The sequence below is a fragment of the Bos grunniens genome, chromosome 12 (assembly GCF_055505025.1).
Source record: "Bos grunniens cultivar Pamir isolate PY7600 chromosome 12, Bosgru_T2T1.0, whole genome shotgun sequence".
NCBI classification, from domain to species: domain Eukaryota; kingdom Metazoa; phylum Chordata; class Mammalia; order Artiodactyla; family Bovidae; genus Bos; species Bos grunniens.
This window is the reverse complement of record NC_141176.1, coordinates 23,030,608-23,052,041: the sequence shown is the minus strand read 5'-3', so window position 1 is coordinate 23,052,041 and position 21,434 is coordinate 23,030,608. Positions and strand designations below refer to the sequence as shown.

General features: G+C 44.2%; 1 protein-coding gene across 2 annotated transcripts in view; it reads right to left on the bottom strand.

The window, feature by feature from the left end:
• The window catches only part of LHFPL6 (LHFPL tetraspan subfamily member 6), a 234,278-nt gene extending 223,876 nt beyond the window's left edge, over positions 1 to 10,402 (bottom strand). For both annotated transcript variants that reach the window (XM_086329271.1, XM_086329272.1), the window contains exons 1-2: positions 10,085 to 10,402; positions 8,057 to 8,632 (exon numbers count right to left, since the gene is read on the bottom strand). In XM_086329271.1, the coding sequence (XP_086185397.1) occupies positions 8,057 to 8,441 (385 nt within the window). In that variant the 5' untranslated portion in view covers positions 8,442 to 8,632; positions 10,085 to 10,402. The remainder of the gene's footprint in view (positions 1 to 8,056; positions 8,633 to 10,084) is intronic.
• Positions 10,403 to 21,434: the final 11,032 nt, after the last annotated feature.

Here is a 21,434-nt window from a genome sequence, read left to right as displayed (position 1 = left end):
GGTAAGTGTAGAATTCTTACCATTAAACAAAAATACAGACTTTCAGACCTGATTTTGTTCCATTACCCCCACTCCATACTTTACAGGATATTGCCATTTCCTGAACGCCCATCAGATCTTTTTATAACTCCTTGGCTTTGAGAATTTGACATTTCCACTGCTCGAAATTCCAAGGAGTCTTCTGCTCATCTTTCAAACCTAGTTCATCTAGTGCCTCTGTTATGAAGCCTTTGCAGACCCCTCCAGACACGAGGTCCCTTCCTCTCCTGTGCTCCTACAACATTTTGTTCACACTTCAGTGGACCCTGAACATTTTTAAACATTGGTGATTTTTGCCCATTCACCAAAACCCCCAAAAGTTCATAGTATGATATAATCTGCAACTTGGCTAAGGCGGGAACTGGAATTAAGTATTGTATTTTAGCCAGGATCCAGGAAAGCTGAAACCAGCCTAAGTATTTCAAACACAGAAAATGCAATATAATACAGGAAACGGGTTACACAGATGATGGAGGAGCTAAAAAGCCACATAGATGTTAAAGAGGTGACCCGGAAACTGGCATCAACCAAAAACTACTACCATCCATGAGACTGGAATGGTGTTGGAAGAAGAGGGCATCACCAATGACTGGAAGAACCGGGCTGTGTACCTGGTGAAGGATTGTTGACAGTGGCTTCCAAGGGGAGCTGTGACAGTGAAGGTCAGGGCTTTCCAAAAGGAGAGACAATTGCTGCCAAAGATGCTGCCAAAGGGAGAGCTAGAGAGAGAGACATACCCTGGCTTCTCCTTCCCTCCCGTTTTCCAAGGGCCTCCCATTGGCCTAATCTATCCAGAGGCCAGGAGTCAAGGCTTCTGGGAAATGTAGTCTCCTGTGAAGCAGGAAATGACTGGCACCATGTGAGGCTGGTGAGCCCCTCACTTGGCAGCTGAATGAGCCTCACCAGCCTCTCAACAACTATATGCAATGGAATGGACATCTGTGTCCTGAGTCCTTTGGACTGTAATTATACCTCACACATTGGTTTCCTCCATAAGACCATGAGCGCCTCCACAGTAGTGACCTTATCTCAACTTATATCCTGGTGTGGTATTTGACATTTGGTAGGCACTCAATACGGAGAAGGCAATGGCAACCCACTCCAGTACTCTTGCCTGGAAAATCCCATGGACGGAGGGGCCTGGTAGGCTGCAGTCCGACTCCTGCAGGGTCGATAGGAGTCAGACACGACTGAGCGACTTCACTTTCACTTTTCACTTTCATGCATTAGAGAAGGAAATGGCAACCCACTCCAGTGTTCTTGCCTGGAGAATCCCAGGGACGGGGAGCCTGGTGGGCTGCCGTCTATGGGGTCGCACAGAGTCGGATATGACTGAAGCAATTTAGCAGCAGCAGCAGCAGGCACTCAATAAATACTGCTCAGTTCAATTGAGTCACTCAGTCGTGTCCGGCTCTTTGCGACGCCATGGACTGCAGTACGCCAGTCTTCCCTGTTGATCACCAACTCCCAGAGTTTATTCAAACTCATGTCCATTGAGTCAGTGATGCCATCCAACCACCCATAAACACTCATGCCCTGGATTTATTACATGTTATAACTCAGCACTTCCTAAAGTTTGTTGTGCTGGCCACTAATTCAAAAAGATGCTACTGCCTATCATAGGTAAGTAGGACTCTGCAATTTCCAAACAAGTTTGTGAAACAGTGTTAAAGTTAACCTGGAAAAAAAAAAAAGTTTAGCTGGTCTCATCGTACATTCAAGCTGCAGTTAAAAAAAACAATACTGTGGACTACATGGCTTAGAAACAACAGAAATTTATTTCTCCCATTTCTGGAAGCTAGAAGTTTAAGATCAGAGGGCCAGCACAGTTGGGTGGGGGCTCTCTTCTCCTTGTATCTTCACATGGGCAGAAGGGGCGAGGTGCTCTCTTCAACTTCTTTATAAGGGCACTAATCTCATCTGTGAGGGGTTCACCCTCATGACCTAATCATCTCCCAAAGTCCCCACCTTCTAATACCATCCCATGAGCATGAGGATTTCAACAAATGAATTTTGTGGGAGGACACAAATATTCAGACAGAGCAGCTTGTTTCTTCATTGCAGATAATACAGTTCATTCAGAGCTTTCAAAATGTGCTTGAAGAGAGAGATGTAGAATTATGCAGCATCATGCAACATATATGACTACAGAACATACATGTTTTCCAAAAGACTAACACTACACAGGGACATCAATTAAGGAGTCACTGCTTTAATTATCTTCACATTTGTGAAATTTTATTTCTTTGAAATATTCCCATGAGGTAGAGAAGAACAAGGTCACTTACAGATAAAAATGTTGCTAATAAATAACTAAAACTAATACATCAAGTATTAATTGAATATATAAGATGTTATTTACTATTCTAAATATTATAGAGCTAGAAGGAAAATGTAAATATTCACCTATGTTAAGAGACTTATTATTCCTAATGGCCAGAAATTCTGAATTCTACATATAATACAAAATGGAATTTCAATTATTGCTGAAATAGTATGGTGATAGCATTCACAACTCAGCCAATAATTAATGGGATAACTTTGGGTGTCACTCTAAAATTCAGTGTTCATAACTGTTTAAAAAAAAAGAGAGAGAGAGAGACAACAAATAACCTGCCTCACTGGGGTGAAATAAGAACTGAATATGTTCTAAGGATCACCAGTCCCTGCAGGGACCCCACTGCAAATTACTTAGGAAAACACATAATACTACACTTTCCCCATGCCCCCCAGGAGGTTGGTACAGGGATCAAAATACTCTAGATTCTGTGCTGTAATGAAATTTATTAACTTTTGATAACCAACTGTTTCTCCAATCTACTTGTTTCCCAAATGGTTCTGCTTTTCCTGTTTACAGCTACTGGTATCCCCCAGGAATCTGTGATCCCTCGAACATGAATGTGATGCCTTATGAAAACAAAAATATGAATTTTAATGATAGCCAGGAATAAACGTTTTAAACTTGAGGCTGTTATGCTTTCTGATTATAAGCAACACACACACGAGGACACCCTTGGCAAGCTAGAGTTAGCTGCAAAGTTCAAGAACCAATAACGTAACAGTGATGACTCTGTATGAGGTGCAAATTGGATGCATCTTGAGATGCTGCCTATGTATTGTAGAGTGAGATAAAGCTGTCTTGAGTGTGTGTTTTTTTTCTTTTGAAATGATTATGAATTTACATGCCTCAGCTGGTTTTTCCTATAACTGAAAATACATGTTTTACAAGGCAATGGGACAATTCATAAATCTATGCAGATGTAAATCTAGTGAGATTTAGTTAGTGTGTCAGTGAGACTTGATTTAGTTTAGTTTATGTGGTTTTTCAAGTAGTCATGTATGGATGTAAGAGTTGAACCATAAAGAAAGCTGAACATCAAATAATTGATGCTTTCAAACTGTGGTGCTGGAGAAGACTCTTCAGTCTCTTGGACACAAGGAGATCAAACCAGTCAATCCTAAAGGAAATCAACCCTGAACAGTCATTGGAAGGACTGATGCTGAAGCTCCAATACTTTGGCCACCTGAGGCGAAGAAGTGACTCATTAGAAAAGACTGATGCTGGGAGAGATTGAAGCAGGAGAAGGGGGCAACAGAGGACGAGATGGTTGGATGGCATCACCGACTCAATGGACATGAATTTGAACAAACCTCGAGAGATAGTGAAAGGCAGGGAAGGCTGGCGTGCTGAGTCCATGGGTTTGCAAAGAGTCGGACACAGCTTAGCGACTAAGCAACAACAAATGTGTTAGTGAAACTAACCAGTCCAGACAGACCCTGACCTCAGAAGTGTCAACTCTCCCTGTGTTAGCTGGTGGCAACAAAGGGAAGTAAGTCAAAAATCAGATGATTCTCTTAGAAAGACTCTACTCCACAAGAAGGAAATGAAGATTTGGACATTATGGGTATAGTGGCTTTTAAGTGGCTCAGAGTTCAAAGCAACTCACCTGTGCTTTACACGGTAAGGTTAGAGGAAGGAGGAAACAGTAGTTCGTGATCTCTAAGGTGTAATTTAAAGAGGAGCAAGAAGAGCTCTGCCTGTTGCCCCAACTAGCCCAGGAAATGCCTGGATTTCTTAAAAATTAGAGCAACTTCTTACGGTGAGGACACTGTCACTAAAGGGCCATGCTGCCCATTAACACATCAACACTTATTTGCCTTATTTCTCAGCTGTCATGTGACAGATAACCTGGATGTGAAGGAAAGCAGAACGCGACAAATCGTCATGGCTGATCAGGTTTAAAGTGGAGCAGGGGGAGGAGACGTTGCAAGCCCTCATCCCAAAGGATGAAAGACAAGTCCAGGTGGAGCCCTACAGTGAGGGGCTCCGGAGGGGCCATGATGCTTTCAGCACAGAGATGGGTTTGTGGCAAGAAGCACTCTGTCGTCATTACCGTCGTGAGTGGCACTTAACCATCAATTAGTTGAAGAGATGGTCTCGCCTGGCTTCTCTGAACAGAACAGTGTCTCAACTGGAAAGGTAGTTGTTTACTACTGATTTGCATTCTACACTCATTTTAAACACATATGCGACTCGCATCCAAACGAAATATGGAATAATGCCCATTTGGGACTCCTCCGAGCCCTCTCATTATAGCACCAGCAATTTCCAAAGATGAAATCTACAGATTCGGACGCTGACAATTACAAGCACCCGTGGGCAGAACTTCAGTTCAGTTCAGTCGCTCAGTTGTGTTGACTCTTTGCGACCCCATGGACTGCAGCGCGCCAGGCCTCCCTGTCCATCACCAGCTCAAACTCATGTCCATCGAGTCGGTGATGCCATCCAACCATCTCATCCTCTGTCATCCCCTTCTTCTGCTGCCTTTAATCTTTACCAGCATCAGGGCCTTTTCAAATGAGTCAGCTCATTTGAACTTAAGATAGCCTTAATATGTCCTTACAGTGTTCTTACATGCTTCATTTACAGAGCCCGTAAATAAGATATTTTTCTAATGCATACGTCAAAAGTTTGGTATTAAGCTTTAAAAAAGTCTATTAAAGTACTTAATGATGTATCGGAAAGAACATAATTTTGCGTTCCACAAACAGAAACGTTACAACCTCTATCTTCTCATAACACCATTACTACACTTTCAGCGTGTCAACATTTTTACTAGACATGATACTTTTCAAAGGCTTTCTACGTGCCTGTTAAAAATTGAATTGAGGATAAAACTCAACCCAAGCTGGTTTTTAAAAATTATGACAAAGACATGACTTAAAATACAAGATGGAGATGGTGGCAATTAAAGTTTATGAGCAAGTTACTGCGAGAAAGGCAGAAGCCACTGACTCCTTGGAGGACTTCTCTTATAGGTGGTAAATGTCCGTGGACCACAGTGCCCCCTCTGTGTTGTCCCATTCATTTGCAGGTGACATTTTAACCTCGAAGCAGCCACAGCAAGACGATTCAAAATGAAGTTGACACTGTGTCCTTTAACGAGTTCCAAAGTACTGCAGGGGTTTTACTGCCTGATGTTACACCATATGCGCACACTCTGGACACAGCAGGCAGGGTTAAGCAGGATGCTTCTGCACTCAGCCATTCTCCTGCTTCCTGTTGTTGTTGGAGCAATCCTAAGTTTAGCTAAACATAACCTTTCTGGGTGGATCATTTTTTAGAAGGAGAATCCACCTTATAGCAGAGTGCCCTGTAATGTTGACTGTATTTTGAAAGCACAGACATTGAGTAAATTCACAGAACTCAGTGATTTGGTGCTGTGCTGTCTTTATGAAACCTATTTTATGAAAACTTTCATAAAATTATTTATCACTCAAGTTTTTATGCGTAAAAGCTTGAACAAGTATGAAATGAACAGGAGGAATTCTTTCTGAAGCATTTTTTGGTCAACTGGTCTATCACTAAAGCGGTAGTGATTAATGGCAAACTTTTCAAAATCTTTTCTTTAGCTCAAGTTATTTTTTAATTCTAAAATGACGATTGTCTTGGGTAGTGGGGATATATTTACTTACTCGGGTCCTCAAAAGGTTTGAATCAGAAAATCCCTCTTAGGCTTCACATTCAGAATTTTTTTCTGCAGGATATGAGTAATCTATTTGAGACATGCTAATAAGAACCCATAGCCTCAGCTCAATGTCAGTAACTCTTAACAAGTGAGAGTTCATGAAGAGCATATATGAGGGAAAAAACAGACCTTTTAAAAGTATACATAACTTCTACTATGGTCTTTTCCCTTGAGTTTTCTGTAAAGTAGAACATTAAGCTCTTTATAATTCCCCCAAATCTATAGATAGTTTAGAGAGAGAAGCATAAATCTCACAAGTCTCAGATTTACTTCCTGTTGCCTTCTTGCATGAGACATTTAAAGGTAATCAATAAAAACTGATTCCTCTTCGTAAGCACTTTCCTGTTCTACCAGAAACAATAGTAGCCTCTGCCCCAAAGTGAAGAGGAAAAAATGAAAAGTAATGTTTACCAGGAGAAAAAGAAATTATCCAAGTATTTTTCCTGAGCCAAGTGAAACACAAACTGCAAGTCAAAAGTTTATTCTTAAAGGAAAAAAAAAAAAAAAAAACTTTTAAATATTCCTGGCATTAGTCCTGTTTTTCAAATCTGAGGTATCAACAAGTTTTTAACTCCGGATTTGTATTTCCACTCTCTGCAAAAACCTCATTCCGTTTCCTAATGGCTTTCCAGTACTGTCCTTCTGTAGGAATCTGTACATCACACGCAAGACTTGTGCTCAATGCTGAACAGTAAAGGAAGGACAGTTAAGCCCCCCAATTACCTCCTAGGGCAGAGTGAGCCACAAAACCCCAGGGAACAAGTAGATGAGAACAGAGTTACATCTGGTAAGGAAATAAAGAACTGCAAACAACTGGATCTCTTACTCCAAAACACAACACTCTGGGCCCCTTGCATTTTCAGCACAAGAATTTTCATACTCAAAACGTTACTTGAAAGTTTAATATTAGATAATCTGAAATCATCTGTTGGGATGTCTCCAATATGTAGACTCTATCTGAGGACTCTGTAGTGTTTTCTCCTCTTCTGGATTTTTCACAAAAGACTGCAAGAGAGCACCCAAAGAAAGAGCCGGGTTGCAGACTCTTACTTTGCGATGAAGTTACAAATATATTTTATATATTTTCCTGGCTTCCTGTTTCCCCGTGTTCTGTACTATCTGCAGAGGTTGTCATATTTCACCAAGGCGGATTATAAATCAGACAAGTTCAGCCCGTCAGGTTGAAAAATGGAGGTGAAAGGCACAGCGGAAAATAAATAAAGTATAATTAAAACCATATGACCAGAAATATTGAAGCAATACTTGCTGGAGGAAACCCAAGTAAAAATCAAACCTTTTCTGGTGTTAGTGAGACTAGCCAGTCCATTTGAAATAAGCACACATCACTTGTTAAAAATTCCTTTTTTTTTTTCCTTCACAGCAAAAGCAGTCCTAACAAAGTAATTAAGCCTATCTTTGTGGCATAGTGAAATTCATAATTGTTCATGTAAAACTGATCTCTCATTTAAAACTGTAATCACTTATTTAGAAACATAATTTAAGATGGGGCAAGGCTCAATTTTATATCCAACAAAGAGTATTAAAGGCTTATGATGACAATGTTGACTCAAAAACCTTTTCTACTTTTCGTGAAGTTTTCATCTCTTAAGATCTCAGGACTCCAGAAAGACACAGACACTGCAATTGCTGGTTGTTGATTGTAAAGAGCCAGTAGCTATAAAATCCAAACTGTCTCCTCTCCAACATTATAAACAACCTAGACGTTACTGCCCCACAGAGGTGGTGCTTAGCAGACCAATGATGTACATGTTTGGGGATATACAGAAATTAAGAGCTCTTGATGTTTATAAAGCAATTCCAGTAAAGAATCTCTGACTTTGGCAATCTGTCCCCAAAGCCACTCTATATCCACATCTCCCTATCGTTCCAAGTGTCAATTACCATAATCTCAGTAGACAGCTGGAACACAATTTTCAATATTGCTCCAGGATTCCAGTAAACAAGTGAAGTTGAGTGAAGTCACTTACCCCCCAGAAACTGAATTCCTCCGGCCACTCTTCCTACAGTCCGGGAGATGAGCTCCGACACGCAGCAGCCCATGAGGGCAGTGAGCGCCACCAGGAGGAGCAGGCCACAGCCCAGGCCGGTCACGATGGTACAGATTCTCCATTCCGCGCTGGGAATGCCCTGGAAAGAGGCATAGCGCCCACACTCCTCAACCATCACCATCATCTGCCGACTCTCATCGTGCACAGGATACGAGCACCTCCGGAAAGTGCCGAAGGACACGGGCTTGCCCAGCTGTGATCCCCAGAGCCAGTAAGGCATGAAGAACCCCACGCAGGAGGTGGCTGCACAGAGAAACGAGAGCAGCGCCCAGATGACCCCGGTGCAAGTCAGACTGGATGCCATCTTTCACCTGACAGGGCAAGGAGGACCCAAAGTAACTGTTCGGGGTCTGCAGGAAGAAGTAAAGGCCGTCAAACTACCGGCTCCCCGCAGGTAATCCACAGTTCTGTGATGGGAGAGTGGCTACTAACAGAACGGATCTTCAGTCTTACTGGACATCATCTTCCCATTCTCTGCAGTAAGGATGCTGATCCCTGGAAAAACCACAACATTAAAGATTAAATGTCTTTACAGAAAAGATACGACCAACTCAGTTGGTCTGCAACTTTCAATTAACACCCATTCAGAGACACCTCCATAGTTCAAAAGTGAGAAGAACCCATTCTATCAACTTCTCGGTAATTCAAATTTTGTCAGACTGGCTTAAAGCTTTTTCATGTACACATGTTCCCTAATTAACTCGGACAGCTACTTACTTAAAGAAATGCATAACTTATTCCTACTTGCCAAGCCAGTGAATTCATTTCCTATCCTCACGTTAAAAAGAACGCAGCATTTTTACTGGCGGTAAACAGAATTCTGAATGTTATACTAAAATAACCATAATGTGGTTTATTCAGTTGGCTTACAAGTTCACGCTCATAATTTGCAGCAACTTTTCTGTGTTCCTTTAGGTGCATTAACTCTCTGCATGAGCCCGAACAAAATAATTAGACTCATTTTCACAATTACAGACTGTCTAGGCATACAGAGTGGATGGGACGCTTAGGCGTCTTGCCATGCTTATTCAGTAGTGTTTGGGAATGCCTTCAGTCTCAACTATCTTCTCTAGTGTCAACAAAAGAAAGCCTGTGTACGACTCATTTTCATATCTGCAATTCTGATTAATTGCTTCTAATTAAATTATTGGAACCATCTTCCTCATTGAATGAATATGTCTCATCTGAAAAAGAGTCCATACCTTCCAGTCATTCCAGGGGTTCCACTTGCATCCTGCCCTCCCTTTTCAAACAGAGTTCCTTAGAACCACTTTCCCTACTTTTCATAAAGAACACAGAAGCCCAGAGCCCATGCACCCCACGGTTCCATTCCCAGGACTCCAGCTCTCAGAGTCCATCTCAAATCCTCCCCCTCTCCTTTCCAACTCCCACCCCTGCCCTTTGCTTTCCACCCACCGCCCCTTTTCCACTCCAGTATGTCACTCACTCCAGGGGAGCTCCGGCTACTTTTTTTTTTAATCTTGTCAACTGATGTCAGCATCAGCATTAGTCGCTGAAGTTGGTCTGTCTAGGCCCTGAGGCTGGGGCAGACGCGGGGTAGGGGGGCACTGAGTGGGTGGGGAGGGGGCCCTCACCTCGAGCTGGGGCCAGGCACCCCGGGGGGTAAGACCAGACAAGCCCTTAGCCAGCCAGCGCCCCGCAACGGCCGCAACCACCCCCACCCCGAAGACACACAACGATCCTTTAACTCCCCAAAGGGGAAGAGGGACATTTTCCAGCCGGCCCTGCGCGGAGGGAGGAGGTGAGGATGGGGTCCCCCACCCCCCCGCGGAGGCAGACGGACGCGGCGGGCCGGGCGAGCCGGCGGGGAGCCCAGCTCAGGAAGTCCGGAGCCTCGGGGGCAGCCCAACTCCGGCGTCCGGGGACGAGGGGCGAGAGAGAAAGGCGCGGAGCCCGCGCCCCGGGGCAGCCGCGCGCTGGACTCACATGGCTGGCGGGCGGCGGCCGCCCTCCTTCCCGGGGCCGGGGCGCACTCACAACTTGCTGTCTCTCTCCGGCGGAGCATCCACGGCGCGCCGGACCGTCCTTCCTTCTTCGCCGCGGTCCGCGACAGCCGCGGAGCCTCCGGGGCTGGCCGCGGGAGGGGCGCGTAGGGGCCGGCAGGGGGCGGAGGTCTTCGGGAGGACGCGCGGCGCCGCGCCCGGGCAGCCCGCGCTGCTCGGGCTCTCCGGCGGCGGCTCGGGCGGAGCGCTGGGGCGGCGCGCGGGGCGCCGGAGCTCACGGGCGGAGGAGCCGATCTGATCTGCCTTTGGCAGGCGAGGCACGCAGCGCCTCCTCCCCTCCGCCGCCTGGCCCTCCTCTCGCCTGTCCCCTCCCCTCGCGCCCGCCGGGACCCGGAGCGGACGCGGCCCGGGCGCGGCCGGCGGGGACACTCCCGGCGCGCGGGGCGGGGAGGGGGCGCGGCCCCTTGGAGCCGGGGTCCCCTCCCACCTCACTCCCCTAAACCTGGGCGGCTTTCTCGGCCCCTCCGGCCCCGAGCCCCCTCCCGCCCTCCTCGCACCGTCACTGCTTCCAACCCGAGAGTGGGATGGAGGCAGACAGACCGAGAAGTAGGGGAGAAAGTTGCTGGTCCTCTGGGGTGCTCCCCGGCGGGGGGGCGGGGGGACAGGAGGGGGTCTGGGAGCTGAGACACGCTCCCTGGCTGCTCTCCTGAGTCTGGTGTTTGGGGTGTAAGCTCCGGCTTCCGACCGCCTTTAGGAGATGGAGATGGAGAGCAGGGCTCTAGAGACTGGTGCAGTGATTCCTTTCGAGCTTTCCTGGGATGTGGTCACTTTGGAAGGGGGTGAGCAAGGCCAGTGTGGGCGTGGGAATGGGAGGCAGAGAGCGGAGAGCCCCCTCTGGGGTTCCGTCTGGCAGCCGCCTTTCCAGCCAAGCCAGAGGGAAAAAAGCAGGGGAAGATTCCAGCAAACCTCTCCCAAGAGACCTCCTCTTTGGGAACCTCTTTCAAAGCGTTTCTCCCTGTCTGTCCCCTCTCTCCCCCTTCTGTTTCTGTCTCTCTGTCTCTCCTCTCTCTCTTCCCCTCCCTCTCTTCCCTTCCACCTTTCGGTCCAATCACTCTTGCAATCAATACCTCCATTCAATTTCTTTACCTAGAAAACACTGGTTTTAATTCCCTCTCTGGACGTCAGTTCTTTTTTGCTTGTCCTTAGCGCTAACCCCTTTGGAAGTTGAAAGCCACATTCAGCAGACTGTGGGAGTCCTTGCTGAAGGCGGTATTTTAAGAACCCTGCCATCTGGGAATAGCAGTTTGTGAAGTAGCTACTTCCCCACATACAGTTTTTGTGCTTTTTCAAAAGTTGAAAGTAATCGCTGGATAGATATAGATTTCATAGTAAATTTTCAAATTACACCATTTTAATTAGCCATGGTGGTGCACATTTTTGTTTTACTACTACAGATGGAGATGTCATGCTTACACTATTAATTTGAGAGGCTTTGTGTAATTAGTTCCCACTCTTTATGAGGTCATAGACCTTTTTAAGAATATGATGAAACTGATGAGAACCTTCTCACCCCCCTGCCAAAAAAAAGACAAAAATGCACTTCCGTATCAAGCTTCACCACAGTGGTTCTCAAGCAAGAGAAGAAGGCAGTTTATAATCCCTCCCAGGGAATAGTCTGCAAGATGTGGAGATATTTCTGATCATCATGACCAGGGCGATACAGCTAATATCTGGTGGGCGGAAAGGCCAGGGATGCAGCTAAATACCCTACCAGGTACAGGACAGCCTCCCAGAATTATCCATCCCAAAATATCGACATTCTGAGGTTGAGAATACCGGTTTCAATAAAATGTCAGACTGCTCCCTGTTCCCCCCCCCCCTCAGCCCATTCATGATTGAAGTCCCTGATGAAATGCCTTGATTTAAGTTATTTTTGTTTGTTTTGTACAAGTTGCTGATTAATGAGCTCAGTGACTGTGTGATAATGGTTGCTCTGACTTTCAGTTCTGTATCCTAACCTAGTTTTTAACACAGAGCCTTTAGATCTGTATAATGTGCAGGTAAAAGGTATGACTCCATAAAGACAAAATAATGAGAATGATATTTGGACTCACTCTCCACATTCCCGCTGTGGATATTAGTCCAGGATGCTCATCTCGATTTGGAGTTTGAAGCTCTGAGATGGCCTATTGAGATTAAGTCCTTGCTGTGTCTCAGTCCCTACACTGTCTTTTTTTTTTTTTTTGGCCTTGCCACGTGAGATCTTAGTTTCCCCACCAAGGATCAAACCTGGGCCCCCTGCAGTGGAAGATAGGAGTCTTAACCACTGGATCACCAAGGAAATACCCCTAAGTCTCCTTGATAGATTATTTTATCTAGTCCTCAAAATAAAAAGGAAAAAAAAATATGAAGGAGGTGCAATTATTATTTTACAGAGAGGTTAAGTAATTTGCCTGAGACCTTACGCTAAAAGGTGGACTTCAAAAAAATCTCATTATCTGAACTATTAAACAGAGTAAATGCTGTTGAAGAGATTCTGCCTAACATGAAAATAATGATAGAGGAGGAGGCTTTTTAAAAAAAGTCTGTCAGGATACAGCATCAATTACTTGTGAAAGCATAGTGTATTACCTACTAGGACTCAAAAATTTCTATCTTAGAAATGATTGTGTTACTAGCTCAGTTGTGTCCAACTCTTTGGGAACCCCATGGACTGGAACCCACCAGGCTCCTCTGTCCATGGAATTCTCCAGGCAAGAATACTAGAGTGGGTTGTCATTCCCTTCTCCAGGGGGTCTTCCCAGCCAAAGGATCAAAGCCCGGTCTCCTCCATTGCAAGCAGATTCTTACCATCTGAGCCACCAATTTGAACATGTGGTCACCTTTCTGAGCCTAAGTTCTCTTATTTGTAAAAAGAGGTCAGAAATAGATGATTCTGCTTCATGACTTCTAGCATCATGATTATATCAGATCAGATCAGATCAGATCAGTTGCTCAGTTGTGTCCGACTCTTTGCGACCCCATGAATCCCAGCACGCCAGGCCTCCCTGTCCATCACTAACTCCTGGAGTTCACTGAGACTCACATCCATCGAATCAGTGATGCCATCCAGCCATCTCATCCTCTGTCGTCCCCTTCTCCTCCTGCCCCCAATCCTTCCCAGCATCAGAGTCTTTTCCAATGAGTCAACTCTTTGCATGAGGTGGCCAAAGTACTGGAATTTCAGCTTTAGCATCATTCCTTCCAAAGAAATCCCAGGGCTGATCTCCTTCACAATTTGAGAAAAAGTTTAAGGGTTATCTAGTTTTGTTCACCGAGAAGGCAATGGCACCCCACTCCAGTACTCTTGCCTGGAAAACCCCATGGGCGGAGGAGCCTGGTAGGCTGCAGTCCATGGGGTCGCTAAGAGTTCGGACACAACTGAGCAACTTCACTTTCACTTTTCCCTTTCATGCATTGGAGAAGGAAATGGCAACCCACTCCAGTGTTCTTGCCTGGAGAATCCCAGGGACAGGGGAGCCTGGTGGACTGCCCTCTATGGGGTCGCACAGAGTCGGACACGACTGAAGTGACTTAGCAGCAGTTTTGTTCAACTATATAATTTTACAAATGAGGAAGCAGAGCCTCTGAATTCTTCCAGTGTCTTACCCAAAGTTGAACCTTGAATCCATGTATTTTGATTTCTCATTTCATTCCACCATGTAATGATCATCCCACACTACAAAATCATCTGAATTATTCCTTGAGAGCTTGTATACTTACTTTATAGGCAGACTGCATTATCTTTAAAACCCTTTCATTAAATTTGCACCTTCAAAGGATCTTTAAATTACATTCCAGCCAGTTCTCACAAAGCAGATGCAGCTCAAACCTCTTATTTCAGGCTTGAGTTTCTAGTATATTTAGATGGTAGTCCTGTTGAGTCATGAGATCATGAATGTAAAAGTATGTGGAAAACTATAAAGCATCCGTGACAACACTCTTGGTTGGGTGCCCAGTATTAATTCCCAGTCCCCTCTCCCTTATTTGGGCTTCCCTGGTAGCTCAGCTGGTAAAGAATCTTCCTGCAATGCAGGAGACCTGCATTGGGTTGGGAAGATCCCCTGAAGAAGGAAAAGGCTACCCACTCCAGTACTCTGGCCTGGAGAATTCCGTGGACTGTATAGTCCATGGGGTCGCAAAAAGTTGGACATGACTAAGCGACTTTCACTTTCACTTACTTTCTCCCTTATTCACTCAATACTTTTGGTCAACACCTGACCCTATTCTAGACAATGAATCAGCTGAGGTGTCCCCTAGAAAAGACTGTATTTTCTGCTAAAAGAAGGAGACATGAGAAAACAGTTCATCAACCATCTTGGTTACCATTATTAAAGAATAAGATGTTTAGAGCTATGGCAGCCTTCTTGTAACCATGAGGGGAATCACAGAGATCCAGTCCTAGCACCCTAAAGTTGTGGAGCCACACACCTCCTTTTGAATGTTTTAGAAGTGAGTCATAGATTATTAATAGTTTTAAGTTACAGTTATTTGAATTTTCTGCTTTTTAGTGTCTGAAAGCATTTCTAATTGATAAAGCACTGTACAGAGAAAACATATGTTCAGTGATAAAAAAAAAAAGCACACATTAGTCAACATTGTATCCCAGTGTTTGGCAATAGAAAATAGATACTCAGTACTTTGAACATTAATTGAGGGAATTCATAAATCAATATTATTGTGATGATTTTTGTTTCCTAGTGCAGCCTACAGAGTGGGTGTTTTACTTTTAAACAGAGAAAGTGTGCTATGTGAAATTAGGGAAGAAATGTGATGGTGAAATATAGGAAACACCATGAAATCAATCATTTCTGACCATCAAGGAAAAGGGATTTCTGACCATCAAGGTAAAGGGACTTCTTTGGTTCACATTTGTGGCAGTCACTATATTTTGGCTGATATGGTTTCTATTCCCAACCCTCTTCTTCCATATCTTTCTCTCCCATCAAAGCAATGAAAGCTAAAATCTCCATCTCCCAGCCTCTCTTCAAGTTTGAGGGTCATTTGACAGTGCTACCCAAGGACAGGCAAGGGGAGGGATGCTGGGCCCATCACAGCCACATCCTCTTTCCTCAGCCCTAGAAAATGGATGTGGTACACCTTTGCAACAGGCGTCTTTCAACCATGAGGTGACAAGCGTGACAAGCCCACGCACTAAGAATGGTGGAGTAAAATAGTGAGTCTGGATCCATATTATCACTTTTAGGCTTCTGCATTATCCTCAGACTTCTCTTGGGTGAGACCAGCAACCCTTCGCTGTTTAAATCTGGGAGTAGCAATAAGTACGTACCTGCTGGAGTATTCAAACTAACTGTTCTTTTGCCACGCAAGAGCCAAAATCACAGAAAAGTCGATTAGAGCCTGACACTAAGCAGAGCAGAGAGAGGGCAGAACAGTGTCGAGGGGGAGTTCGTTCTCCAGCAGTTGGTGGCTGCAGTGTGCATTCGTCATCTATAGCATGGATTAGAGACATAGACCTGCCTTAAAACTTGGCGATAGAAATGGGAAGAGCTTTGAAGATAGTTGACAAAATGTGCTCAGTCACACCCAACTCTTTGCGACCTGATGGACTGTATCCCGCCAGGCTCCTCTGTTCATGGGATTCTCCAGGCAAGAATACTGGAGTGGGTTGTAATTTCCTTCTCCAGGGCATCTTCCCAACCCAGGGATCAAGCCTATGTCTCTGGTTTTTCCAGCATTGGCAGACAGGTTCTTTACCACTGAGCTACCTGGGAAGCCGAAAATAAGTAGAGACCACGGTGAATTCTTCCTTTTTGCCACTTCCTTCCTAAGCTACCCATTCCCTTCATGAATGCCATCTTTTTTTTTTTTTCTGTAATTAAGCCCACCTTTTATTGAAATTTTGTTCCAATAAAACATATCCAAGCCTGAATGGAAAGTGCTTTTTTTTATTTCCTTCGGAGGCTGTATCTCTGATTCATTTTTTTTTTAATTTTTTAATTGGAGTATAATTGCTTTACAATGTTGTGTTAGTTTCTGCTGTACAATGAAGTGAATCAGCTATATGTATACACATATCCCCTCCCTCCCACACAGACCATCCCACCCCTCTAGGTCATCCCAGAGCACTGAGCTGGGCTCCCTGTGCTATACAGCACACTCCCACTAGCTATCTGTTTTACGCATGGAGGTGTATATACGTCAATCCTCTCCGTTCGTCCCAATCTCCCCTTCCCCTCCCCACAGACCCTGGCCCCATGTCCACAGCCTGTTCCTTTCATCTGCGTCTCTACCCTTCATAAATGCCTTCTTAAAACAGGTTTAAGCAGGTATTGCTATGCTGTCCATCTTATTGATAAGGAATAAAAAAATCTCATGGGACAAGTGACCTTTCGGGTTTCCTGGTCTCCATTTCAGATCACCTCTGGATGAGATTATGGATTGCTTGTAGGATGCTTAGTCTCCTGTTTGTATCCATACATTTACCATAGCTGGCCCAACATCCTATTAAAGTAAGGTTACCTATTTCATTTTCCAGGAACTTTTCTTCATGCATTTGATAGACTCAAGACCCCTCTTCCCTGTAGAAGCTGCACATGTCTCATTATGTACAATTTCTAAACATAGTGATTTGTCTGACCATATTCCCCAGGAGCTCTCATGGAAATAAGATGCATACAGTCTGTGGCCTGATCCCTGGGGTGCTGTCTGCATTATTCATTTAAAGTTTGTGAATTACTTTGGAGATATAAAGTGCCATATAATTTCTCTAGATTATTCTTTTATGAATTAAAGGAGCATACAAATTTTAAATCAATAACTTATTCATAAGAAGAAAAAAATGTGAAGTGTTAAATCACATTTAACATAGCAGACACTTCACATTAAACCATCAAAATGGGAAATGTCCATAATACATTATATATATATTTTTGCTACATGACCCAATATGCATTTGAAAGCAGTGCATAATTATGCTTAATACTGAATCGTGTTACACTTTTGCTACTTTTAAATCATGCTTCTTTTTTCTTCCAGTATCAAAAAATCATCTTAGGTTTTTTCAGTGTTACAACCATGTTTTCTGATTTTAAAAAAATTTTCCCAGAATATGTAGAAAGAGGAATATAATGAGCTTCATAGAAAGAGATAAAAATTTTTGTGTATGTGTAGATAATAATATCTATCAGTCAGTCATAATTTTTAAGAGAATTCACAAAGATCTGTTCTATTGTATTTAAAGATCTTAAATCCCACCTTCCTTCGCCAAAGTAAGATGCACTGCATACTAATACACTGACTATACTAATACAATGGTCTAAGAGAACAATGGGCTTCCCAGGTTGCTCCGTGGCAAAGAACCTGCCTGTCAATGCAGGAGACGCAGGTTTGATCCCTGGGACCGGAGGATCCCCTAGAGAACCAAATTTGCAGCCTGCTCCTGTATTCTTACCAGGAAAATTCCCGCCAACAGAGGAGCCTGGCAGGCTACAGTGCATGATGCCGCAAAGAGTCAGACAAGACTTAGCGACTAAACAACAGAGGAAAGCCAAACCGAAATGCTGAATTTGGTATTATAATACTAAGAGAAGTTAACAAGCACTGATTTTTCTAAAGTTAAATAATTTCATATTACAGCCAGGTGAAATGGGAGTGTGAAAATGCTTCTTCACCAGTTTCCTGGTTTTCCCCAGGAGAAATTTAATTTCACCCTACCTCTCTCCACTCATTGGAGCTCTTGGGGCAACTAGAGTCTCAGAAGGGAACCCACCCTCCAGTGGGTGTGGTCAGGGCTGCTCCTCTCTCATGGGTGAATCTCCCATAAGGGAGGCCTGCCCTCTCTGGTCCCTGTGGCCAAGATGCAGAGAATGGGTGAGTCTGCCAACTCTGGGCTCCGTTAGCAGGCCTCCTGCCACTCACTAAACCACATCCTCCATTTTAGCCATTACCAGTAATAATGATATTTTGGTCTCCATCTACTTCTTTTTTGTTCCCTCAGTTTGTTGTTGTAGTTGGGGAAGAAGTGTTATTTACTGATCCCATGAAAAAAATCACAAACTGAATGTAAAGCACAGGGAGCTTAGTTCAGTGCTCTGTGATGACCTAGAGGGGTGGGATGGGTTGGGGTGGGGGCAGGTGGGAGGCAGGCTCGAGAGGGAGGGGTTATATGTGTATGTATAGCTGATTCACTTTGTTGTACAGCAGAAACTAACCCAACATTGTAAAGCAATTAGACTCCAAGAAAGAAGTTAAAAAAGAATTATTAAAGAAAGAATTAAAACTGAATGCATGCACGTTTCAATATTAGTTAAATATTACTATTTTGTTGGGCTTCTCAGTGGGTGCTGCTGCTGCTAAGTTGCTTCAGTCGTGTCTGACTCTGTGCAACCCCATAGATGGCAGCCCACCAGGCTCCGCCATCCCTGGGATTCTCCAGGCAAGAACACTGGAGTGGGTTGCCATTTCCTTCTCCAGTGCACGAAAGTGAAAAGTCAAAGTGAAGTCCCTCAGTCGTGTCTGACTCTTCGAGACTCCATGGACTGCAACCTACCAGGCACCTCCACTCCAGGCAAGAGTACCAGAGTGCATTGCCATTGCCTTCTCCGCCAGGGGCGTGCTAGTGGTTAAAAAACCTACCTGCCAATGCAAGAGATGTAAGAGACATGGTTTCCATCTCTGGGTTGGGAAGATCCCCTGGAGGAGGGCATGGCAACTTGCTCCAGTATTCTTGCCTGGAGACTCCCATGGACAGAGGAGCCTGGCGGGCTACAGTCCATAGGGTCACACAGAGTTGGACACGACTGAAGCAACTTAGCACACACACATACACATGCCAGCAACACCAGGTCTTTACTAATAGGGGTCAAGGAGAAAAGAGAGAAATGAGTTTTCAGCAGTTTCCACTGCATCAGAAGGCCAACGAATGTATCTTAAATGCTGTGCTGGATTGAGTCACCAATTAAAGTGAAAGGGTGGATGAAAAGAGAATGCTTTTTTGCTAATTATGTCTCTGAAAGATCAATGTCTCTCTTAAAAGCAAAAGAGTATGGGCAAAGTGATGAGAAGCAGAAGATATAAGAACAGAAATAGAATTTCGAGCTGTGGACAACGTCAACCATGTCAGCAAGTATAGACATTCAAAGTGGTGATGGCAGAGTTGGGGAGAGGAGAGAGAAAGAGGAAGGAGGGGAAGGAGATACAGAGAGAGGGAGACCAGCAAACAGAGGAGACAGGTGTTGTGTTTCTGGGTTTTGGTTCTGATTTGCTTTGTTTCCAGGGAGAGAAGGTAAAGAGCTGTGTCTTTTACCTTGAAGGCACAGATATAGGATACCTGCCACGTCTGGTGAGGGATCCTGTGACTTAGTTGCTATCACAAGGATGTAAGTGTGTCATAGGGAGGCCACATCCACAGAAAGTCAAAGAGACATTCACTAGGTCAACTGGTAAAACTGATATCGTATCATCAAAAAAGTCTACATTATATATTTTAAGGGCTTCTCTGGTGGCTCAGGCAGTAAAAAATAAAAATATCCCTGTGAGGCGGGAGACCCAGGTTTGATCCCTGGGTCAAGAAGATTCCCTGGAGGAGGGAATGGCTATCCACTCTAGCATTCTTACCTGGAGAATCCCATGGACAGAGGAGCCTGGTGGGCTATTGTCAGAAATAAATATTTTTTAAAAATTCATCTTTTATCTGCATCATTCCTCTGAAACCTAAGCAATGACAACAGTTCCTCCCTCAGTGCTCTGTATTTAAATATATATATATATTGCAAAAAGCAATTTTATATTATACATTTCTATGTGTTTCTTAAAGGCATTAAATTATATCTTCTGCTTTGGAAATATGTCATGTAGTAAAAAGTTTAAATTTAGGATGTGCAGTCTTTAGCTATCTAGAACTCTCTTAACCAAATCAGCCACTCCTTGATTGGTGCATGTAAAAATTTTACCATGTAATTGAAATAAGCCATTACTCACCAGTTTTTAAAAGTAAAATGTGGGAAGATTGAAGGATATATTTTTCTTTTGGCTTTTCTGTATTCCCTAATCTTTCTTCAAATAACTGGATTACTTATATAATTAAAATGTTTAATTAAAAGTGGAAGCCAATTATCAATTGAAGGAGCTTTCGGAAACAGAATCACTAAGCCTAACGCACTGGATAGAACTACCAATGCGGAAGAGAATTTCAAGTCAGAGTAAGGAAGGATAAGAGTTGTCCCCAGTGGAACACGCACTTCAAAAACCTGTGAACTCCAACACCATCAGTGTCCACCCAAGTTGCAGACCTGTGTCAGGAGTGTTGTAAAAGGCAACCCAGGTTTGGTCTGAAGTTCTTGAGCAACGGGCGATCCCTAACACTTTTGGCACCAGAGACCAGTTTAGTGGAAGACAACTTTTCCCCAGATCGTGGTGGGGGCTGGGGAGGGGGATGGCTGGAGATGATTCCGCAGCATTACATTTGTTGTGCGCTTTCTTTCTATCGTTATCACATCATTATCACATCAGCGCCTCCGCAGATCGTCAGGCATTAGATCCTGGAGGTTGGGGACCCCTATTCTAGAGATTTTTCCTCTTCCATTCTCCTGGAGTCAACATTCTTTAGCACTTCTGTAATAGCTCGTATTCATTTCCAGTGAGTCTCCTACATTTTTGCAAACTGCCTGGAGAAACTCTAGTCTCTTCTCACTAAGTTGTGGGTCTCATCCCTGCCTTACCCTGGGATTCTCGCTTCAGACCCCCAGTGGCAAAAGACGTCTTTTTTCTTTATCTCCCAAGTAAGACTACACCAGGTGGCAGATTTTTTAAAGGCTTAGAGAAAGATCAGGGTGGAGTGTTAGAGCCGTATCACAGTCCACCTAGAACGGAACACCAGAGCCCCCTGCCATGGGACGTCTCACAGGAGCTGCTTCTCCTTGGAGAATTCTGCCTACGGCCGTCTTCAAGGCCAGGTGGGCCCCTCTTTCTGTACCATCCTTCAGTTGCTCCTTCCCACGCCTCTACGTTTTCTGACCTGCTTAGCACCTGTCTTGCTTTGGAAGCTCAAGTCTGTGTGCTCTGTATTGTTTGAGCACTCCTTTCTGCCTCTTTGTGCCATTGCTGCCCATCCTCTGGGGATGACCACAGACACAGGCACTAAACAACACTCTCCCCCTGACCCAATTTAAAAAAAATATTCTCTTGCTAAGGGGATTGGAAATTGCACCTTCTTCAGCTGTTCATTGGCTCAAACCTCAGCCTACTATTTAAAATGATAAAATAAACTTATTTAAAATATATTATTAGATGATGTTTCAAAAGGCACTTCTTTAAAAACATAAAGTTCCATG